The sequence below is a fragment of the Chamaea fasciata genome, unplaced genomic scaffold (genome assembly GCF_029207755.1).
Source record: "Chamaea fasciata isolate MVZ Bird 193981 ecotype frontalis unplaced genomic scaffold, bChaFas1.0.hap1 SCAF_6, whole genome shotgun sequence".
Taxonomy (NCBI): Eukaryota; Metazoa; Chordata; class Aves; order Passeriformes; family Sylviidae; genus Chamaea; species Chamaea fasciata.
The window spans coordinates 29,330,286-29,354,884 of NW_027094091.1; the positions used below are offsets into that span (position 1 = coordinate 29,330,286).

General features: G+C 39.8%; 1 protein-coding gene across 1 annotated transcript; it reads right to left on the bottom strand.

Moving 5' to 3' along the window:
- Positions 1 to 918: 918 nt before the first annotated feature.
- Positions 919 to 24,521, bottom strand: CNOT7 (CCR4-NOT transcription complex subunit 7). The gene is made up of 7 exons (XM_066185822.1): positions 24,418 to 24,521; positions 23,610 to 23,816; positions 23,164 to 23,357; positions 20,113 to 20,274; positions 14,417 to 14,561; positions 6,061 to 6,171; positions 919 to 2,623 (listed from the first exon to the last, which is right to left on the bottom strand). Exons 2-7 carry the CDS (start codon positions 23,724 to 23,726, stop codon positions 2,495 to 2,497), a joined length of 858 nt encoding a protein of 285 aa, XP_066041919.1. The 5' UTR covers positions 23,727 to 23,816; positions 24,418 to 24,521; the 3' UTR covers positions 919 to 2,494.
- Between the last annotated feature and the right edge of the window lie 78 nt (positions 24,522 to 24,599).

The window sequence follows — 24,599 nt, forward strand, 5'->3', positions numbered from 1 at the left end:
GATGTCTCCCCAGCTGCAATCAACTCTCAACAGATAGATCACAGTCATCAGACCAAGAGTTCTCTCAGAATAAAGCATAATCTGTTTCATGCTGACCAGTGGCTTTTGAGAAACTCTTGTTACTGGAAGAAAACTCAGGAGTAGAATTCTTTGAAGTGAAATACTGGTGTAGTGGAAGGTGTCCCTCTGCATGGCAGTGGGGTTGGAACTAGATTATCTTTTTAAGGTTCCTTTTAACGCAAACCATTCTATGATTCTATGACAGGAAGCAAAGAAAAGTACAGCACAGCATATGGGATGCTCAGCAGTCACTTCAAAAGCACATCCCCATCGGCACTAGAACTTTTACTGTAGGCATACATTCAGAAGGCTCTAAAAATTTCCTTTGATCCACAACTAAAAACCTACTTCAAAACAAAAACCCATTAAAGTCCTTCAAAGAGTCATTCTGCTGAAGCTAACCAGATAGCTGTATCCATATGCTTTAGGCAAAGCAACTACTTTAAAGCAAATGCATCAAACTTCAGGAGTTCTTCGTTCCCAGTCTGTGCAAACTTTACCTGGAGGCCACAGTAAGAATTCATCCTGCTTTCACTATCGCTATCTTAAAGCCAAAGACAACTGAAGTTAAAATAAGTCACTATCATCTAAAGCATAATGGTATATAAGTACTAATGGGATTAGGATGCCTCAGAAGTAAATTACAATCACCCCTCTTCCAACTCAGGACAGTAAAAATTAAATTACTGGAAACCCATGAACATAATTCTGCTCTGAATGTGAAATCAGTCAGGGACCAGCGAATTAGATGCCTCTATATCAGCATGTAGAAAAGAACTATCATGCCTAAAAAAACAGAGCTGAACTGACTAAATAAACACATTCCAGGAAAAATTTTGCAACAAAACCACCAGTCTGTTATTATGTAAGAAAACATTTCTTAGGCCTTTATTTACAAAAGCTTTAAAAACAAATACCCTCTGTTATGCAAATTACTTGTTTAAAAAGGACCGCCCAGTTACATCATCGTAATTCAATGAGAAAAAAAGTGTTTGATTTTTTGCTTTTAAGTACAAGATAAAACAGAGTAATTGGTGAACATTTGGAGATTTTTCTGCCATTGATTTCCGTGTCAAACACACGTACGCGCGCACACGCACAGACACACAATGTCACGCATTCCATCATTCCAGGCTAGTATTTAGCTATTCAATACCAAAAATCCTTCCTGCACAACTGCTCTGTATACATGCTATGCAGAGTTAAGAACATACTTTAGGGTCCTGGAAAACAATATATCTAAAATATATTGTAAGATATACTCAAAAATAAACTAGCATTACACTCCTCAGGTAACTTTATTAGCTGGAAGTTATTTATATTTTGTTGTATTACAACAAGTATCTGTAACATGTCTTTGTAACAACTACAAAAAAGCATGATTTAATTGTCCTTCTAATTCAATAATTCAATTAAATAGTACTTTTTCAGATCTTTGGGGTTTATCTTCAACTAAACTGACTTACAAAAATCATGAAACCAAGTACATAATAAATATGACTTCATAAAAAATATCTGAGGTGTACACTGCTAAGATAAAAGCCACAAGGTTAATCAAGGGAAACGTGCCATTACAAGACTCCTACTTTTCCATTATCCTTCAACTCTCAGCTTAATGGCAAAAAGGCTAAAGTCATAGCTGTTCTTTTCCTGAAGCGTGTAAAGCTGTTTTTTCAAGCCTCTTTTCCCCATCACAGAGCGGTTTTAAAGCAGCAGGCCAACCAGCAGCTGACATGTGCAGGATATGTTGGAAGATGACCAAACACTAGTAAAGTAAGAGCAATTACTATGATTTCAGTAGTTTGTTTTGCTTGAACAAACAGAGATTATGCAGCAAATAAGTCCCATTGTGTGGGTTGAGATACCAAGGAAATACAGCCTGAAGCTGCTGAACTTGGCAGATGATTGTTTTCTAGCTGAGGGCAAAAGAAAAAACCAAAACACCTCAAATAAAACACAGGATCTAAGTCAGAGTTGCTCTCTAAAGTGCAAATTTGATGGTCCACAATCTTGAATAGCTAAAACGCCTGCATACTGGAAAGAACAGACATGAAGGGGGAAGTTAGTTATAATCAGAGCCAATTAATTTAGAGAAGGAAAGGGAAAGACAAAAAACTGGAAGAACAATGTAGGCAAGTTTACCAGAATATTCATTATCATTCAACTTTCCCCTTCTCTCTGCCACACTGATCCTATACATGCTTCTTTACAAACGGGCTTGTTAAGAGGCCAAAATGTAACCCAGAAAATTTTGCGTATCAATATTAAGATCAAAATCTGTGATAGGAACAGTCAAGTTTAGTATATAGAAAGGCAGAAAAGAAAGTGTGCTGAGAAAGGGGGGAAAAGAGCCTTAATTGTCCAAGGGGTTCAACCAGAGATAAAACCTATATACAAGCATGTGGAGGTCAAAAAGACAGCCTTTCATTTCATGTCATGACTGTTTGTTGGCTTCTTCTTCATAAGCGTTTCCCGTGCCATTCTGTACATAAGATGACCCCGAACCAAGACCGTATAAGTGGCCACAATATTTGGCATCGTCAATGTGATCTTCAAAGAACATCTAAAAAGTTAAAAGGGAGACATGAATTATTGCTAAAGAAAAGGCTCAGTTTCAATAGAACTGTAGAAAGGCTTAAAAATTACTTTATTTTTAAATAAGATATCAAATCCCAAGGTGCAAAAGATGATATAATTAGTATAAAACACTTAATCTCAACACATTATCACAATGTGCTATATGACACAATTATTTAAATCTGTCAGAAATACAGTCAGTCTTCCTGTGCACCTCTCCCAGTTAAATGGCCAAATGCAATGTTTTCACAATTTTGTATTACTACTCATCACTCACATATCTGCAAGAGCGACAAAGATACTTCTCCATCTGATTTCTGTGGCGCTTCTTAGAACAGGCATATGCTTAGCATTCATCAACAGTGCCCATTCCCTTACCTCTCCTCAGTGTGGAGTTTTCACCATACTCTGTCTTGGAATAGAGATGTCCTGATTTATATTATATAGGTTTGGGGGTGGGGAGGATGAGCACAAAACCCAGTTCTTGTGGGATGACTTTATGATGCTTGTATCCCCAATTGTCCATTCTGTTATGCTGAATATTAAGTTCTGCACCTTTAAGTTTGGTTCCGAGAGCGAAGAGGGAGAGAAGGAGCATTAAGTTTGTTTGCAGAACCTGCACTTGCTCCCCTGCATTCCTTCACACAGACAGCTGCTGTCTGCAGCACAGACATACTGGAGAGAGCTCTCCTTTACTTTTAGATAGGTTTTTTTTAGCCAGCTGAGGCAGAGAAGCTCCCCAGACTGTGATTTTTCTTTTTCTTGGAACTGTTCAAGCCTGCTCTGGACTGAAAACCCAGAGGAGCACCAGGAACGCACACCTGTGGCCCACCGGGGCCCAGGATGCGGCATTTTCCAGCGCAGGAAGCACTGATAAAGAGACTGAGAGAACCAAGCTACCCCCCACAAAAGGACTTTCTGAATTTGCCATCTCTTCAGAACAACAAGGTTTTATTGTTTAATATTATTCTATTTTTTTAATACTTGTGAATACTTTGCTTGTTAAATAAACAGTTTTTCCACTTTTCTCTAAGGACATCTTTTCCCAAACCAACTGGTGAAGAAGCTGCTTGAATTTGCTTTTCTAGAGGGACCCCATTCAGAGGTTTCCTCCCAAAATTTCCCCTAAACCAGGACACCATTACAGAGTTTAGAGAAATGCAGAAAGATGCATTTTCAGCTCCTCACAGAGGGGGAATTAATTTAATGAGAAACAGCAATACTTTGTACCATTTACACATTACGAGTCTAAATTGGAAATGGAACCTTTCAGTGGAAGACAGAATAAAGCCCATGATATTCTGATACTCTGCCTTTCAGACTTGGGTTTTCAAGCACAAAATCACAAGTTATCTTGCAAAAATAAGACACATACATGAACATTTTTCACCCTAAAACCTTCACAGCAATCCTGGACACCCCAGTGGTTTACATTCTGAATCATCATCAATATCAGAAATCTAAGGCAGAAGTATGCAGGCACAAAATGGATGCAATACACAATCTAAACGTGGAGGCCTATATATACCACACAGCTCAAAACTTCTCCCTTCAAGCTTTGCTCTTAGCAGCACAGTCAGGATGGAAAGTTCTGGAACTGTAAGAATCAGAGACTTTAATTAAAGTTTTACAGCCCCCAACAGTTCTTAATGAAATAAAACAGGTAGGAAAAGCTCAAAATAACAACTCTACTCTTGTAGTTTCATTATTTAAGTATTCCTGATGGAAAGAAAAGGATCAGTAACTGGTTTTGGCTGGCACTCCAAGACCCAGCAAGCAAGTTTGCCTCTCCTTCACAGCAATTATTAACAAAATTCTGTGCCTCAAAAAGCACTGTAAAATAAAGTGAAGTCTATTTACTCATAAATACATTTTTAAACACTGAACTCTGTTGAAAAGCTTAAAAAATCTACATTAAATGTATTTCTCTCTGCTTACTGTGTTCTTATTTAGAAATGCTGTATTTGCAAAGCGTATTAAGTACTGGGGAAAAAGTTCATTATCAGTTCATGTCTGTTGGCTTAATTAAGCGTGTTGCACTTGCTTAATATGAGATTTCTACTTTTGCTTTTAGTAAATAAATTCAACCAGCTAGCTTGCCACCTAATACAAGCTGCATCTCATTAAAGAAACTATCATGGGCCTGGACCTTTACTCTAGAAAACTAACTTGAAAGGCTGTATCTAAAGCATGATTATCATATGCTTCCCTTTCTTTGCTTTGGATTTTGTTTCAAATTCAAGAATGGAAGTTTAACAATGCCAGGCAGAGAGCAGGTAGCCGCACTGAGCTCGGATCATAGCAGATTGCATGGTTTACATATTATCAAACATAATCCTTTCCACTGTACCTGGAGCCCATGACCTGCCTGACAACTGCAACAGTTCCAGCAGAGGCAGAACAGAGTGCTAACATGAGCAAACCAGCTTAAACCATCATTCTTCATTGTTCAGTGGCTGTGTCATTACTAGTATTTGCCATAGTCTTGTGGTCATTTTCTCCTTCATACAAGAGGCTGGACTCCAGAAGGCAGACTTCAGCATATAGTACTTAACATGATTAAATGATGAGGTTTGATATTGCCATCTGTTTTGACATGGTAAATGACACTGAATTGCTGAAAGAATGCCATGATCTGACGCACTGGCATTTATTCAGTGCAACTGCTTTCCAGAAGAAGCCTGTTTGACATTTGATTATTCTGCTATTGCAAAATATCCTAATATTTTCCTGTTGTATTTCCTGTTGTATGCAGACAAGTAACAAGGAAATGTGAAGCTTATAAGACCTGACTGTTCTTGCTGTAAACCTTGAATTAACTGACCTTTAGAACCTTAGTTAAACAGTGCTTCGCTCAATGGCAAGGAAAACGAAATGCATGGAAATTCTCCAAAGCAGCCTGGAAGTCATTATTTAATATACCTCTAGCCTAAGTTTAGCTCTAAGTGGTTCATACACTCTCCTTCCCCATCTTTCTGCCTGCTACAAGCAGCAGAACACACCAGCTGGATACTGCATTGAGCAAAAGCTCTAAAAAAAAAAACAACTGGCTTGAATACAGTCACCCAAAAAGGAGTCTGGCTTCAGCAGTTCATAAATCACTGCAGCAGCCACCTAAAAAAGGGCACCCTGCAAAACAGGTGAGGAAAAAAAACCCCAAAACAAAACTTTACAAAAAATCCAGAAGTCAGGCCTAGGCTGGAACTGGGAAGAAATATGCACAGCAGCAAAAACAATCAGTGAGGCTCACTCACGCTTACTCAGGGAAAAATACAGGTGTTCTCATTTTTGTCAAGAAAGGATTGACCCCTGAAGCCCTTCAGAAATTTCTTTAAAATACCATAGACTTATCAGAATCAGCAATTGCATGTGACTATCACAGCACATTACTATAACGGAAATAAAAACAGTATGTCCACCTACTTCTCTCATTTTGAAAAAGGCCATTCCTGTGAGTAACGAATCGGATCCTGCCTGATGCTGTGGTCCTATCCTTTCCAGCTCTAACTGCTCAGCCACTTCTTGTAATCCACCCTGAAAAACAAAACATTTTTGTTAAACGCTGAAAAAAGTTCACAACATGGAACAGCTATATTAAGGAAAATGTGTTAACACAGGCCATACAACCTCAGGCATATTTTAATACCTGCACAGTAGCTGAAACAGTCATTATACCAGATAAATGCATACTAGGAGAATCAAACTTTCCATATCAAACAGTGTTAATAGTCTCTGTCAGTATTGACTAAATAAAGCAGTATCTGCAACCAAGAGAACTAGTACTCCTTATGTTCCAGCTTCTCCAGTAACCAGATGTCATTACCTAACAATTCCTTCAAGATGACTGTTGATACAATGCTTTAAAAGGAGAGACTACAAGGCTGTAGATAACACACCAAAGCTGCCTTTCTCTAAAAAGCAAAACTTCTCCAGTTTTGAAGGGAATTTTCTTCTCAATAAGCTTATGTGAAAAATTATCCCCTTAACTGCAAAGTGACTAAATAAACATCATTTTGAGTATCCTCTCCAAAACAGTAATAGCTTCTACATGTGAGAGCAAAGCTATCAAAATTTGGTTTGGTTTTACATACGTAACACTGATCAGCTGAAGGACAGACATGTAAGACTGTAACTGCAGTCTTTTAATGCTGTGAGCGTATGATTGTACAAAGACTCTTTTTACAATTAATTAAGCTATAAAGCTACTGGCAAGACTGAAGCACATGCACATTCTTAAAGATCTAGAAAGAGTAAGAAAAAAAAAAAAAGACAATGTTTAGTGCCGCCATAAGCATTGAAGGCAAAAACGTTGCATGGAGGCAATGCTTTTAAATAAAGAAATTTGCCTAGAGTTCACCTTCCCATGCACTATTAACCTGTTCCAAATACAGGAAGTGAAGCAGTAAGAGGCAAAAGCATAACAGTCAAAATTAAAACTGATGGAGCTATAAGGGAGTGTAAACTGAAAATCAGATCAAACATTATGAAAATTCCTTTGAATCTTAGGGCAACGTGTTTCGGTCCAGGTTTTTGTTTAAAAAGATGGAAGCTTCAATAATACAATTCCCAAGTAACACCTACAAACTAACATGAAAACCTGGTACTGCTACTGCTAGTTTTAGTCTCTCTTGAGCATCAGAAAAACACCTAACAATACCTGATCGCTCCCTCCACCACACTACCCTGACCCAGAAGTGAGCCCTTCCCTTGTGCCCAAAAAATGATGCAAGGTGTCAAAGAATCATCTCCATGTCCTAGCAATGCCTCATCCTGGCTACTGGAAAATATCACCCTGTCCTGGCTGGAACATTGTCCATTTCTTATTCTATACTATCTATGTCATGTCTGAATCTTATAACTTCCAACTATATACATATATTCACACACACAAGCACAGGTATAATTTCTTTAGTTAATGGCCTTCCCTCTGAGATGTCTGTAATATAGTCCACTACTGTGGGTTTTATTTACTCAAATGTCTTCCAGGGCAAGGGCACTGGTGTGCTGTCAGCTCGTTGTAAGCTGCATCAGGAGGAGCTCATGAGTGGTATGTGTGGACCACTCCCCACCCTCATTGGCCACAGTAGTTATGGCATACAGTGGCAGTGGCATTAGGCAACCAATATTATACAATTCAACATTACGAACTGTTCTTACCGAAAAATCAAATCCCCTTGAAGTACACATGATCATGTTTCCCCATCCCTCTGTGAAGAATTGTAAATATCCCCCCGCAGCCCCCCGGGGCTAGCTCTTGAGAGGCTTTGGAGGGATATCTCAGAGGGACAGGACAAAAGATTCCAAAAGAGGCTCTTACCCCAGGATTATTCCAAGGCGTTTATTCTCGAAGGGTTCCAGGGGGCAAGAGAAAGAACAAGGAAGTACAGGGGTCTTATCTAGTCTCTCACTCAGGGAGGATGGCTGGTACTCAGCCAATTAGGTCAACAAAAGAAGGAAAGGTCAAACCATATGGTTACAGGCATTAGGGGTCTTGGGGGGGAAAACATATTCCCCAGAGAATTACAACAGAGAATGTGTAACCAGATCCATGAGCAAAAACAATCTCAGAGATGGGTTTGCCTTTGCTTGATGCAGGACGAATCCAAACTTGTCTTCCCTAACATGTTGCTCATATGCACAACAAGGATTTATCCCCTTTAATGTGTGTGGTATGTAGAGGTTTTGACTGGGCAAGGCCAGTTCAGTTGGTAGAACCTTGTGTGTTAACTGAGCAGGGGGCCTCTGCTTTATGTAGAACCCACTCTTAGAAGGTTCCACCACCCATTGCTTTCAATTGCTTTAACAGTCCATTGTACCATCTAATTTTCTCAGAGGCTGGTGCACGATAAGAATATGATACACCCACTTCATACCATGCTCTCTGGCCCCCGTGTCTATGAGGCTATTTTTGAAATCAGCGCAGTCCACTTACTCCACATGACATCAGTGACATGATGCGTGGAAGGGACTTTCCCTTCAAACATCCAGACCAGCACTGGTAGTTGGGGTGCCAAAAGGAGTTGAGCTTTGGTGTCAATTGCTTCTGAGGCAGCTCAAACCCCTTCATAAATGCCAGGATCTCTTCTTCAACTGGGGTTTAGCAGGCCTCAGATCCTTTGTACCCGCAACGCCAGAACCCAGAGGTCAGCCTCAAGCCTCTCCAGGTACCCTCTGACAGGCTCCAGGAAGGCCATTCTCTCCAACAGCAGTGTAGAGCGCATACTTCACACCTTGTCTGGTGTGAAACATCAGACTGGCCCATGGGCTACTGGATGAACTATCTCCCATTTAATTTGTTCAAAAGCTTGTTGCTGTTCAGAAACCCACTTCAAATTGTTTTTCTACTGGGTCACTTGATATAGAGGACTTTTAATTTGACTGTAATCTGAGATATGCATCCTCCAAAAACCCACAGCACCTAGGAAAGCCTTTGTTCCTTTCTTGCAGGTTGGTGGGGATCTAGCTGCTAGGTTGTTGACCACATAAATTGGAATCTAACAACATCGGTCTCGCATTTTCCTCCTAAAAACTGAATTTCCTGGGCAGATCCCTTGACCTGACTTTGCTTCATGATAAAACCAGCCTTCAGGATGATCTGGATTGTTTTCTCCCCTTTCTCAAAACCCTCCTCTGCCATGTTCCCCATACAACAATGTCATCAATACAATGCAAATCTTTTGAAGCCTCGCCCTTTTCCAGTGCTGTCTGGATCAGTCCATGGCAAATCATGGGGCTTTCTCTCCACTCCTGGGGCAGTTGGTCCCAGGTGTACTGGATGCTCCTCCAGGTGAAGGCAAACTGTGGCCTGCACTCTGCTGCCAAAGGAATGCAAAAAAAAAGCATTAGCAATATCAATGGTGGTACCACTTTGCTGCCTTGGACTCCAGTTCATACTGAAGTTCTAGCATATCCAGCCTAGTGGCACATAGTGGTGGTGTGACTTCACTCAGGCCATGACAGTCCACTGTCAATAGGTCATATAGGATTATTAAAGGTCTTGCTGACCACTCCCTGGCTCTCCAGTTCCCAAATCATCTCATGGAATACCCTGTCGGTGCGGTATTGTCAACAGTGCACTGTTGTGGTAGAGACTGGTACCTGTTGTTCTTTGACGCTCAGCAGTCCCAAAGCATAAGGGTCCTCTGAGAAACAAGGCAAGTTATTCAGCTGTCTAATTCCCACTGTCTCCACAGAAGCTATCCCAAAAGCCCAACGATGCTCTTTTGGGTCCTGAGGTAACCCATGCCAAGGATACACAGCGGCTCTGTGTATCTCAACAGCAGAGACTCTGGTCCATACTGATGGGGCATGGGACATCTCTCCAGTTTGCTTGAGTCTTTTGAATCTGTCCAGAGTCTTGGACAGTGTTTCCACAGCCAAGGAGCAGGTTGGTAAGGAGGAAAAAGATGATCTTCGTATTACTGGAGTCTGTCACCTGAAGGACTGTTTTTTCTCCTTCTTTCACTGACATCAATGCCAATGAGCTGGTGAATGACAATGGTGTGCTCCATACAAACTTCTGCCACATGGATTGTGTACAATGGACCTTATCTGGATCTACAGGAGACTTCTTGGTATTTGAGTCCTTACAGATCACCTCCAGCACAACTAATTCTCTCAGATACTGGACATCCTTCTCCATGGCGTTGCATCTGCTTGGGCACACCACTAGATCATCCATGAGAGAATACCTTTCTCTCCAGAGGCTGAGTTCCTGTTCTCTTCCCAAATCCCCACCAGGATTGGGATACCAGTTGTTTGGCTTCACTACTATCTAGTTTCATATTGTGGGCCATGATATTCCAGCATCGGAGCAGACAGCTCATCTGGAGCTTTCATGACTAGCAGCTGAAATCTTTTCACTTAGCTCACCCAGGGACAGGAATTGGGTGATTATCTCTGGCCCTGCCTCTTCCTCCTTTGTGAGAGCTCTACTTCCTCTTTATCCCTCACTGTGCAAACTGATTTGGTCCTGGACTTCTTCTGTGTAGGTGTGACTGTTACTGGCGTGAGTTATTCTTCCGGCTGCAGTTTGAGTGGTCACAGCACCTGTTGATCTGCTTTCCTCCTCTTCTCCTAAGGGTTCTGTCTGGCATTGGACTTTACCCAGTAAAGAGTAGCCAGGGCCTAGCACACTTCAGTAGGTTGATTCTTTATGGAGTTGCCACAGCATTCTTCTTGCAAATATTCTGTCACTTCATCAAAGTCCTGCAGTGATACTCTCAAAACACTGGAGGAGAGAATTTTCCAAAAAACATGGCCCATTTTTTCCCACATTCCAAGCTACTCGTGAATATCCTCCCTTGGACAGATCTCTGGTTAACTTCCTAGAAATCTCTGTCCTGATTCTAGACACACTGTTGACTGTACTGACTCTAAACATGGTGTAGACCACACTGAGGAGACAGAGCTGACATAGGAGCAAGAACATGTTTTCCTTAACATCCAAAGGAAATTCAAAATTATCAGAACCTATCCTAACAGGCCTGCAGGAGAAAAAGATAACAAAAATCTGGGGAAAGCCATCCTCCCCATTCTCCCCACAAACTAGGTATGATCAGCAATGGACTCACAGAGGTAGCACCCAAGGTAAGGGTAGGTGAGCAGCACTGAATACACTGAATATCCCAAATAATCCTCACTGCCCTTGATGTTATGATGTCATAAACATGACTCTAGTTCATACAATCAATATACATCAACAAAGCAATCCTGATCTGAAAAAGAGCACCCTGATGGGCACATAGTACATATACAGAAATATATACAGGGTTAGGTACCACACTCAGGCAAATAGACCAAGCAACATTGTGACCACTGGCTCTGAATCTAACAGGCCAACTACTTAGATGAAATTTGTTTCTAACCTACTCTGATCAGATCTCAACCGTCCATGCCTCACACTGGGTGCCAAGTAAGGCTGTCATGATTTAAGAATGGTATTCTCCAATTTAGTGTTTCCACTGAAACCACTCCAAACTACATTGTCATTCACCCACTCCCCCCTCTCCCGTGGCAGACTGAAGAGGAGAACTGGAGGTACAAAAAGTGAAGATCACAGGTTGAGATATGAACCACTTGCTGGAAAATAGCAGTGAGACAAGAAAACAAACAGAAATAGCAGCAATACTAAGGAGAGAGTGTGCAAGAAAAGAAACATTATTGCTCACCCACAGAAATCTGACAGTAATAGCTGACCACTCCCTCCACCACATTACCCTGACCCAGAAGCACACCCTTCCCCTATGCCCAGAAAATGATGTGAGGTGTCATAGAATAACCTCCATGTCCTTGCCATGCCCCCTCCTGGGTACTGCAAAAATTCACCCTGTCCTGGATGGAACCAGAACAGAAAATTATTAGACTATTGAAATTCTCTTTCAGGTAAGACTTTTGCACTCCAGATACGTATGCTTCACTCTTGGAGAAGGACAAATTCTTCCCAAATTTTCAGAGTATCAACCTTCCAAGAAAAAGGCCACAGAATAATTTACATAATGACACAACCATGGTCAACAGCAAATCTACTTCAAACTATCATTTCACAGCATAGCCTCAGAGCTTATTGTTCTGTACAAAACCCCAAATTAAAAGCACGTTTCCAACAAGATCTACCAATCTACATTACTTAGAACTGCCACTACTATCAAAAAGTTTGGAATTATCAACAAAAAAAAGCTTTTTAGACTGTAAGCAAGAGTTTAACATATAATACATTACTATCCCAAGTCAACTCTCAATCTGCATGCCAGTGAAGTCATAATAACAGACTGTAAATTCACAGAGTATTTAATTCCACAAAAAAAAAAGGCATCAGACAGATTTCCAGTTCTGAAGCCTGTTTCTGTTTCCAATGCCAAGAATCTTTTTTGGGTGTGTGGGGGCAGAGAGTGGGGGACCTACAGCAGATCAGTGACTATCATACAAAAAATAACTTACACAAGTCAATAAAAGACAACTGTGCAGCTGTCCAATTCACTGCAATTTAATAAAGATCAAAAGTGATACACATTAGGAGACAGCACAAGCATTTTCAGAGTCACAACACCAAATATTTAGTAATTTGTTTCAGGCAGCTTCTCTCAGTGCAGTTCAAATCCACCATAATTTCATCACTGCTAAATCTGGAGGGGTAAGATAGTCCATTTCACCTCCCCTGCTGTCACTATCAGTCTGCAGTTTAGATGAGTGGATCAAAATTTACTGCAGGAAAGCTGACCTACATATTCAGCTCTGGAAAAAAAAATCACCCTTGTTCTTATGGTTTGCCAAAATAAGACCTGTGAAGGGTTTTCTTGTCTTACAAGAAAATCTTAGTGTCTCTAAACAATGCAGGTTACACACAACTATGCCTTAATTATGCCAGAAACTACAATACCCTCTTTACCCAAGCCCATTGGGAATGTCACCTGTGAATGGTGACATGGAACATCAATTTGTCACCTTTTCTATGTCACTAAATTTGGAATATACATTCTGTTCTTGCAAAGTGTGTCACCAGACAGGCACCAGATGCTCTGCTTTGCTTCACTGGGAGTGAGAAAGTGAGGACTTTTGGGGCAGGTTTCCACCCCCACCCTGCCGCCTAATTTAAGACTCCTGAAGTTTAGGAGCATTTAATTTTTACTCCTGGCCTCTGTGGAGAAGAAGTGTTTTTAAGATGTTCCCCAATCCACAGCCATTTGCTCAGATGATTATACCAGTAACAACTATATAGGAACATGGGCAAGTATACTTTCCTTACTAACTGGAAGGGTGATCTACATTTTCAACATTAATTTGATTAACAAAGGACTCACACAATTTACCTCCCACAAAAGTAGGCTACTACTCAAAGTGACACACTCTGCTAGTTCATCTCAGAAAGAATCAAGGCTATGAGCAGCACACAGATCAGTAGTTCAGCACAATGAACTGGCAAGCCATTCCTTAGTTAGGTTTGATGTTACTAAGGTGAGTGTTCTCTTCTTCCTGCAGGTTATCATTAAGAAATCCTAGAGAGTTAAATTACCTTCCATAAAAGCAACAAATCATCAGCCCCCTCAGATGAGTGATGCACTTCACTCCAGCAGCAGTCCAGACTCTTAACGGCTCTTTAGCAAGTAAAGCTGTTAACAGTGCCTTTAGTATCTTTCACTTGCTGTCTTCCCCTTCACACACTTAGCTCCAGTTCCCACTCGTTCTCCAGTCCAATAAGAAATCCAAATTTTATGCCTGATAGAGTAAGCCAATTAGTAGCCCTGCTGGCCTGACATGAGAGATTAGTTTCTAGTTCATTTTTTTTCCTAGAAGTCACATGTTGTCCCTGAACATATGTTGTTCTTTTCTTTGCTTATGAGGCCATCTGAAACATTCTTCACTTCATTTATCTTCCCAAGACACTTCCACATCATCTTCTTGCAATTACCTCTGCCGAGATAACTGCAGTCCTTAAGTGGACTGCACAATGAGGAAATAAGAGTATGTGAGACCCATCAATTCTTATGACTAAGGAAATGAAGAATTAATTTCAAACGTGGGTTTATCATCTATCAAAAAAGTATTGTAAATACACTTGCAACATATTTTCAACTGGTAAGCAGTTATAAAAATTGATTTGTGATCTTGCTTGCTTCTAACAATGCCTTTAACATTAAATATATAAAGCTTGAGACAACAATGCTTAATATGCACCATCAAAGAAAAAGCAGACAATAAAAATAGAGAAAAATATTTTTAAGCATGACGTACTCTGTCTCCAAATGCAAATTTTTTTCCAAACCATTAACAGATTACTTACCTTCAGATTTTTGCAACTCTTCATGAGATATTTTACATCATAGATGACAGGGAAAAACAATCGCAGTATCTCAAAGAAGTCCAGCTCTTCCTCAGGTAAGTTAGAGTTTGTCAGGATCTTGATTAGATAGCCAAAGTCATATCCACTGCAAATTAATAACAAAAACAATATAAGCAAGTGACTTAGAAGCATCCTTCTGACTTCCAACATCAAGTCTTCACTGCACATTGACAAGATATTCTGTTTAAATTCACTGCAACTAAGACAAACTTCTATAAAAAACCCCTAAACTTCAATATAAATGGCCCCATTGCAGATTCCAGAGAAAACATTTTAATTTAGTCTGAATGAGGCCAAGTGAAGACACAAGAAGATCTGTCTACAGGAGTTTCTCTAAATCCCGAGATAATGTAGGGCTGCTGGGTCTTCATCTGATAACAAGAATTTCCACCAGAAAACTCCTAAGCTGGTTTCTTCCACATAGACTGGAGTGTCTCACTACAAACTGAGACAGAGACTTCTACAGTTCTTGAAATACAAAAGATTAATGAGTTTCCAGAGCAAATGCATGTTTATGCCTGGAGAAAAGTCTAACCCTCAGCAACAAAGAAGAGGAATTGTCTTTCAACTTTTCCAATTAAATCAGCACACAGACAACTAAAAACTTTAATAGCTTGTAGGCTATTACTCCTTCTGGAGGCAATGAGTAAGCTGGAAAAATTTTTGTGTGTACATGTAAGTCTGCAGGAGGCAGCAAGGTAATTGAGCAATGCTAATTCATTAGAAGAGATGGTGGTATTACAGTGTGTACATGCTAGAGGGAAGAGTTTGGGAAGGCTTCCTCCTCCACACTTTGACAGAATAAAAAGGATGCAGGAATGAGGCGTGGCAGTAACGGGGAAACCACGTACTTTTACAGTAAGTTATGAGAAGAAACAAGAGGGTTAAGTACAGGAAAGACAGATATCAGGCATTAAAGCAGGACTGAACACCACAACAAAAAAGCAATGATGACTAGTTACAGTTTTTCCTAGGAAGGCAGTGATTACAAACCAGATTATTCATGACATGAACATGAAACTCATCTGTTCTTATTCACTGTACTTGCAGGACTGCTTATGCTCTTAACTAAATGGAGGCGTGATTAATGCCTGTACTAACAAAGAAGATGAAAACACACAGCAGGGCTGCCTCCACTGAAGGCTTTATCAGTTTTGCTATTTAAGGAACTTTAGCTTAGAGCTGAGGGATGATTCAAGTGAGCAGGTGGCCACCACGGACTCCAAATTTCTAGTTTAAGACTTTGTGTTCATTCTTGATTACACAAGGGTCATACTCAAAGTCAAGAATTTTTCAATTTGGTAAATACTAGCCAGGATCTTTAACTGTGAGATAAGCAATAGAAAAGACAAATCAGTTAAGAGCACTATGCCACTGATCCTGCAAGGATTTTGGATCCACAAAGAGCGGTGACTTCCAATGCAGGCTCAAGGCTTCAGCTTGCACACTCAATGTAAATCAGTTTACTTTTTGAACCTTTTGCACACAATAAGGTTATCTCCGTCATCTTTATGCTCGGAGTTTCTAGATAGAGGGTAGAAAAACCTTGAACATCCTGGAGGTAAATGGACTGTTTGCTACAAGTCCATTAATACAAGACATACAATAGCTATAGACTATTGCAGACCTCACGCGGGGGTTTCCAGTGCTCTAAGCAGAAATTTCATGTTTAACAAATCCTGCACTGCATCTGGTACTTTGAAGCTGTGCTGGCCACCCTCCAATCTCCACAGCAACAACCACTGGCCAGGGAGCAAAGGAGCCAAAGATAAAGAAGGATTTCAGCTGACTCTTACAAAGTAAAAACTGTAGTAGACTTGGCAAAACAGTAGCTTGGAAGACTTAATTTTATTAGATCATTTGAAGGAGGGAAGTGGTGGGAAGGCCCCTATCAGCATAAAGCCTTCTACAGAAGAAGAAGGAAAAGAAAGAAAAGAAAAAGCCACATGAGCAAAAAAGTCTGTTCAAAAAGACGCAAAAAACACTGTTCAGGATTATGGTGACTTACTCCTTTAGAGTCTACAATTTATTAGCTGACTGAATTCCTGACATTGATCATCCTCAAGGTTCATATGTAACAATCATTAAAACTTCTAAAGTGAAAGAAACATATTTGTGCTACTCGTCATAAAGAAAAGCTTTTTTGACTTGTCTTCAAAAAAAAATGTATATGAATAATACTAGAAAACAGATGCTCTTAAACACTTCTGATTTCTTTAAAGAAGGAAGTACTTCAAGAAAAGAAAAGTTAACATTCCTTTACTATCCATACTGAGAGGGAGCAGGCTATTACAAATAGCAATTTTGACTGAGAATTACACATTTTTTTCACCTGGAGACTGTAGCAAATCCAAGCTTACAGACATAAAAACTGTCACTCCAAGACTAAGACAGATCCAGTAAAACAAATTTTGAGTGGCCATTGCTAAATGCTAAGAGAAGGCAAAGAAAGTCTATGGTGAGCAATTATATAATTACCTGCTCATTAAAGAAGTTTTCTTCTAATCCTCTAACAGTGATTAGTGGTTGGTTTATACCCTGAAGCACATAGGGCTGTGCTTGCCTTAAAACACTTGTGCCATTTCTAATGTAATCACCTGAAATTGCTTAGCACAACAAGCCACAATCTGTGAAGCTACAGAACACAAGCACTTACTCTTACAGACATTTGTTTTGTTTTTCCACTGAACATGGACAGCTCTAGGCAAGAAGAGCAAAGATCAAACATGTCACAATTTCTTTCCTTTACTATCAAGGAAGAATCCAGATAGCCAATTAACAATGAATTCCACTCAAGCACCAAGCCTCTGAAATAAAAAACTTGCAAGAGTTGAGAAAGCTTTGGTTCATTTTAGAACACCAACAGAAGTGAGCCAACAGATTAAATTTTACTGAAATCAGACACAAATGATTACTGGAACACATTAGCTTGGAACTTTGCAGCATCCCAAGGACATCTGGGTTTTTGTTTTCATAAAAGCGTATTTTCACAGACCCTCCCCAAAGGTAGACAAAGAAGGCTGCACACAACTCAAAGCTTCAGCAGAGCAGACAGTTGAACATCCCCAAAATCAGCATTTGAGCTGTTCCTTCCTAACTTGCTAGACTGTCAAGCACTCATAGCTCTTCTGACTGTGATAAAAATCACAAATTCAGGGCTTCCCCCTCCTCTCTCACTGACTCAAATACATTTTAATGCGCGCACACACACACACACACCAGATTGATGAAGTTGTCTATGAAGTTGCAATACACAAGAACTGGTGATATGACAGTGCAAATATTTCTTCACTCATATCTGACAGAACTGCAGGTCCACACAGATTTGCCAACATGTCAGGATGCCAAGGCAGCTACATCAAATGCAGAGATAAAAAACACACAGAGAGAACTACTTGAGAAGCAAAGAGCTTAGAAATGAGCTGCATAAAAGTTCAATGAAATCAAAGACTAGAAAATGAAAACCAAACTTCATACTCTGAGAAAGGAGTAATTCCCTTCTCCCGCTTAATATGGGACTCAATTTTTAACAGTTAGTAGTAATTTCAGCATTTTAAGGAAACAGAGGCAATAGCAGACTCAGCAGCTATCAAGCACAGCTTTATTATTTGTCAAAGAACTACTGTGTGGAGAGCCTAAATGGAACAAAATTTCAACTGAGCTGCATAAGTTTCCACTGACAAAACATAATCACAATGAAAGATGTATTTAGAAACAGCTGTTCACTATTCTTTGAGGCCCATTTTATATGACCCGTGCTCATTTATAGCTTCGCGTAATTTTGGTTTCCTCAGAACTTAACTCGCTAACTCCAAGGTTTTGTGCTCAAGATAATATCAACAAAGTCTGGAACAGCACAAAAGCTTTAAATACTCTAATAATCAGTGTTTGACAAACATTTGCTGGACAACTGTCTTAAGAGAATTTCTAAAGACGCATTCAGTGAAATCCGCAACAGAAATTTATTTTAGCATGTATGAAATTGAACTTCTATTAATAAAGCCATTTCAAAACCCCTTCATAAGCTGCACCAGTAAAAAATGGTATTATCGCATGTGGCTTGCACGACACTTTGACCAGTCTATTAGTCAGGAATTACACACACTAAATATAACTAGGCTTTAGAAAGAATCCCTAGTGTAGAAATTAGCTCAGGCATACCTTGTACTGAGCCCTTAGTCATCAGGCAATATTGGAAAAACACCAGTTTGAGGCTGAAGCTGCTTCTACATGGCATCCTCTGCTGAGGCACCAGTTGCACACCTAACATGCCTCCCCTTCTCTTGAACCATCCAAGTTATATTACTCTAGTCAAGTGTAAATCACAAATATACACATAAGAGCCCATAATACTGTGTTTATGAAGCTGAGACAAACTTAATACTAATTTGACTTTTGTAGTTATTTTGACACAATTTAAGGCATTCTTGTTAGAGTATTCTTCCCCAAGGTGCCATTCTAGAAGCGAAATAGCAAGAGTAAGATTATTTTAGAGTCCTACTGTGAGTTGAAACAGCTGTTAAGTGGAAGATGGAAATGACAACTGTGCTCAGAGGATCCTTCTTTGTTCAACTGTCTTTCTGCTTTGGAAACTGAGCCTAGCACTTCTTTCTACAAAAAAAAATCAAAACCACAACTTCTGCAACTGTTATATGCACCCTTCTACTACTGTTACACATTCGTTGCCAAAACAATTCTTGAGTTTGTTTACTGAATAAATACTTCTCTAATTCCATTTGAGTTTGTCTTTTCCAACTATTAATACTCATGGATGAAGAATTTTTTTTCTAATTTCATCATTTCCATACCACCCAGCAATACCACATGAAAGATAAACATGTTTTAGCTGAGACTAACTGACTTTTAGCCTTGTTCATTCACTTTACCTTACTGACTTCCTTAGAAGCCAGCATTTAAGACATCAACTCAAGGGCATTACATAGCAATAAGCCCTTAAAGACACTGTTGCTTGCAAAAATTTTGGCATTTAGTTAGCTAAACAACAATTACTGCGTATGCTTTTGAAGTGTTAAATCTTATTAACACTCAAAAATCTTTTGTATCATGACAGATTCATAGAGAATTAGCATTCACATTTCTATTCTACTTGAGAGACTGACTCCTTTGATGGAATAAGCAGTAAAATATATGCTTCAGGCTTCTCAGAGATCTCCTTCCAAGATGAGTAATTTCTTCTGACTAGATTAGCAGGAAATTTACAACAAATTTAAGAGTGCTTTATAGACCTCTTCACTGGTAACTATCTCCCATGAAACAAACAATATTTGCTCAAGGACTGCTTAGGAATATTTCGCTTTTAGAAAAGTTCCTGTTATTACTTGCACGTGTACAACGCCATCTGCTGGTTTAGCAGTTTTGTGGTTTTTAGCTTTACAATTTGCTGGTTATTGCATAAACACCAAAGCTAAAAACACCAGTGAAACCCCTGTGCCCTCTATTCTTCCAATAGGAAATGGTGTTAGAGGTATTACAGCAGAAGTATTTCCTCAGTCTTACCAACCGAGATATGGGCTACATACACAGCACCTAAAAGTCAGGAGGTGTGAAATCCAAGCTCTAGAATTCAAACACCAATCAGATGATGAAACCTCAAATACTTAACATGCAGAACTTACCTATGAAAGGAAAGCCACTTGACTCCTTCACACAATACAACTCCTGATGTCATAAGCAGTTCTGCAAAGTACTGAGTCTCAATTCCTTCTTCTTCGTGCTTTTTAAACTGAATTCCAGATGTCGTCAACAGTTCAATAGAGTCCTGAGCATACATATCTTCTCTAAAAACAAAGAGGAAAAGTAAATTTCCAAAATCTACAAGCCTCAACGAGGTAACATTTCTCTTTTGCTATTCCACAGACTTCTCTAAAACAGAACAGGAGCAATTTGACTTTGTTCCAGGTTAATTACAAAACCAACCATTTTCTAAGGTTTTTTTTAACCTTCATTATCATTTCACCATCCCCAGCATCTCCATTCTTACCATCTTCATAAAAAAATTAGTTCCTGCTCCTCTTCCAGTTACCTATAACCACTTTTTTTGCAAGCCTATAGATGAAAATGCATCTGTAGAACTTATTTAGTAAAATGTCTGTATTAATCACTTGATTTGTGATAAATGTAACAGTTGAAGCACTAACACATTACACTACAGAACTATGAGAAACACACTACAGATCCCAGTACTGAATTAGTTCTGTAGATAATATTTCTCAAAGGTTTTTGTGATTTAAGCTTATGTAAATGTTTAGACGTGTTCACCAAAACTTGTTTCTCAATAAAATTGGAAATGGAGTACTTACTCCATCTAGTCAATCCTTAGAATTCAGGCATCCTAACTTTTTCTTTCTAAACAATCTGTTTCAACTTCAAAAGCCTATTTTGGATCTAAAATTTAAGAAGATGAAATAAAAATTCCTGTATGATTTGTTTCATTGCCCTTCTACCTCTGTGTTTATTCCCTTTAACACTGTTTTTTTGGGGTTTTTTTTGCAATGTCTTAAGGATTTCATACTGAAATTGATGTCTTGGAGTTTATTTTCTCCCTAAAGTTTTAACTGTATAATCATTACAAAAACACGGAATGGTTAAATGAGGAAAAACAATAATGCAAGCATCAATCCACTTAGAGAATGAAATTCATTTTACTGTCCACAACATACTACTCCACAAAGTCTCTTCAGTGTACAGTTTTAAATTTTAATAAAAAAAAATCAAAACACAAAAAAAACCAGACAAGACAACCAATATATCAAACTTGACTATGAGATTCATAGACCTGTTCCTTATTCCTAATAGCAAGTGATCCTTCTTTAGAACATCGAGATACATCCTCGAGATGTGTTATATCTTTTTTCCTCCCTCCCACTCAGATGCTCATTAGTTCTCCAGCTCTGAGGCATCAGCTTCTCAACACCTGTCTATCTCCATAATACACTAAAGAACCCATCCAAAACAAACCATTGAACCAAAAGGGGGTTTCATTCTAGTTGCTGCTCTGTACTAATCAGGTGCATAGTATGATTAGTGAAATATTTATACTCTTTAAAAGCATACTAAAACAAGACCTGGCTGGAACCACACACACACAAAAAATCACCTTCTAGGAAAACCCAACAGCTGTTTTGCTTTAGGAGGAAAACACTTGGCACAGTGCCACTTCCCAAAAGGAAGTTTAGAAACACAAAAATAAGTTGTCCATCCACATTAAAATATATATATATATATATAAATATAAATATATACATATATAAATTTCTCATGCAGCACTTACCAAGTTTATATTTTTAAATAACCTCCCCATCAACAAGTAGCAAAGTAATTTGGTAATTACCTATATCTTGCCTTACTAAGCTGTCTTATCTCTGCAGCCTCTGGCACAAATAGATGGAAAACTACTTTTGGTTTCAGTTGTTTGATATTAAGTAGACCTTTGAAGCTCAGAATATAAATGAAGTGTAGCACAGGCTCTTCTTCACAGATCATAGTTTGGAAGTTATTAATTAACTCCTCATTCTCTCATTTTTAGTAGGTTTAGTATATTCCTCTCTTTAAGAAAATAGGTAACTTTCATCCAGAATTCATAGGGCAGGTAAGTTCAGAAATACCAAAACATTAAATCTGTGCTTTCTTTTCTTTCAAGCGACAATTCACACAAGACTAAATAGAGCATGTCATTGCTCAGATCAAACTGATTTGTGACAATCCACAGCATTGCTTGTTTAAAAGAATACACAGATCAAGAGAGGCAGCAGCAGATTTCTTCTTAAGAACTCCAACTACTTTGAAAACAAGCCTTTTCACCTGCAGAAAAAATAAAGGTCTGTTCTCTAAACCTCCTTTGTAGGCTGTGAATTTAACTCATGTATATAACGTTGTCCAATTCTCAGCTTGTAACACAACTGCCAAAAACCCCAAGGCTTGAACACACTTAAATCGGAGTGTTTGTACTGATACTCAATTTAATAGATAATCAACATATGAAAATCTATCAGACCAATTATGTTTGCGTCAGAAAAAACAAAATCAAGATACTAGTAACTCTGTCAATCACTAGCTAAAGATATAATTAGAGTACCAGATAAGTGTTTGATCCTTCTGAAATACTGAGGTTTATGCTTAGAAAGTTTTATTACTGATAAAAATCACATTTTGAAATAAAGTTCATGGTATTTTTCCAATGGAGTAAAAGTCAGCTTACTTTTTAACCAACACTTTAGACAAAATAATTCAAAATAACAACATCTAACACACTTTTTTAGTCACTTCAGTAACTTTACTTTTTATTTCTTCAAGCGTCGGTATTTTCCATTTAAAGCACATAAAGAAATGTGATTTCTATACCAACTAATAAGAGTTAACCTAAGTTAAGGCAGAAGCACCCTGAAATGCTAAACATGGAAACACAGAGTTAACTCTTGCACTAAGTATAAAATGCTTTCACAACTTTTTTTAAAACTGCTTAGCATTTTTGACTAAATTACCAAGAGTAAGACAGACTGCACATAAATGAGGGAGGAAAGGATGTTTGGCTGACAAAAGTTTTCCTTATATGAGTGTTTATGGTACTCCAGTATTACAATCAGATAGATAATAAAGTTGCTACAGTATCTTTACACTTCCAGTAAGTCAGAAACATACATTTAGCAGCACAGAAATGGAATACTTACGTTAAGTTAAATTTAAAATTGAATTGCCAAGTGGAAGTTCCTGGAGGGTATTCTCCTTGCTCATTCATAAACGTCAGTCCTAGCTGAATTATTTTTAGCAAGTCGACATTGCAGCGTAAGAGCTGATACTGATAGTCTGCATTGCTCCTGAATTCTCCAATAGGCCTTGCAACTACTCCTGGAAATTCTGTGTCCTGCAAGACCACAATTAAAACTTGAACGCACAACAACCACATAGATCGAACCACGTCATAGCTGAAGAGTACTGTGCGTAAAATTAACTGTTAAAAAGATAAAAGATTAGGATCCAGATGTTCATACAGCATTAATTCAACATTAAGACTTCCTTATGCTTTCAATTTAAAAGAATGAGCAAGTTTACTGACCTCAGCTAAAGTCACGATTTTGGCAGCAATTTGCTGGACAGACATCAAGCACCCACTTACCATAGCTACGTAGTTATACTTCCGTATAACCTGACGAATTTTCTTCATCTCTTCATCCAAGTTACAAGCCCAAACTTCACAGATTCTTTGGCTATGGTCTACGGTAGCTGCTGGCATAGTGGGGGGCTTTAGAGACCATACATCAAAAGTTACACTTGACCGAGGATCGGCTTCATAAAGAGGATTTCAACTGCTTATTTTTTTAGCCTAAGAGAAACAGAAAGCAAAGCATGAAAGTGTAAGTGTTTACTCTTAGTTTATCTGAGAAAAAAAAAAAGAGCTTAAGCACCACCAGGTGCTTAAACTAGGCTTTATCCGCGTAGATTTCACAAAAGCAGTACAACATAGCCACCAAAACCACAAGAATTTCGGCTACGCGAGCTCAGATTACCATCACAAACTAAACCCCTACAGTTTCGTTAGCGACTGTTTCCTGCACAAGTGCGGCAAGGCGCACTAGTGACACAGACACCGGAGACACCCGCGTCCCCAGGCGCTCCTGCCCCGCGGCTCGGAAGGGCGCGTTCCTGCGGATCCCTGGGCTGCGTGCGGCCGCGAACGAAGCGGCAAAACAGTCACGCCAAACCCAGGGGCACCGCGGGCGGCCTCCCGAGGCGGGAGAAGCTCCTCCAGCTCTTAAGGGCCGCGCTAAACCAGCCAGGGGCGCGCAGACACCGACACACGGCCGGCTGGGGCTCCGCGCGCGTGAAAGGCCCCGGGAACGCCGGGAGGAGAGCAGAGCCCGGAGGTCCCGCAGGGCTCCGTGCCGGTGCCCCCGCCCGGTGCCCGCGGCGCCGCCCCCGCTCACCCCTCACGCTCCGGCCGGGCCGCGGCGGGTCTGGGAGGCCCCGCGCGGCCCCCGCGAGCCGCAGGAAGCTCTGCTGCCCCCGGCGCCGCCGCCGCGCGCACAAAGCCATTGCGTCATCGCCGCGCGCCGCCGCCTTTCCCCCCTCCCCGCCGGCCAATCGCCGGCCGCGCCGCCGCCCCCCC

Excerpts from the sequence above, each read along its gene's own strand:
- CNOT7 (XM_066185822.1), bottom strand. The coding sequence starts at position 23,726 with ATGCCAGCAGCTACCGTAGACCATAGCCAAAGAATCTGTGAAGTTTGG. Across the intron at positions 23,358-23,609 it reads AGTATAACTACGTAGCTATG|GACACAGAATTTCCAGGAGT; the intron begins GTAAGTGGGTGC and ends GTGGTCTTGCAG. Across the intron at positions 2,624-6,060 it reads CCTTTTTCAAAATGAGAGAA|ATGTTCTTTGAAGATCACAT; the intron begins GTAGGTGGACAT and ends TTAACTTTTTAG.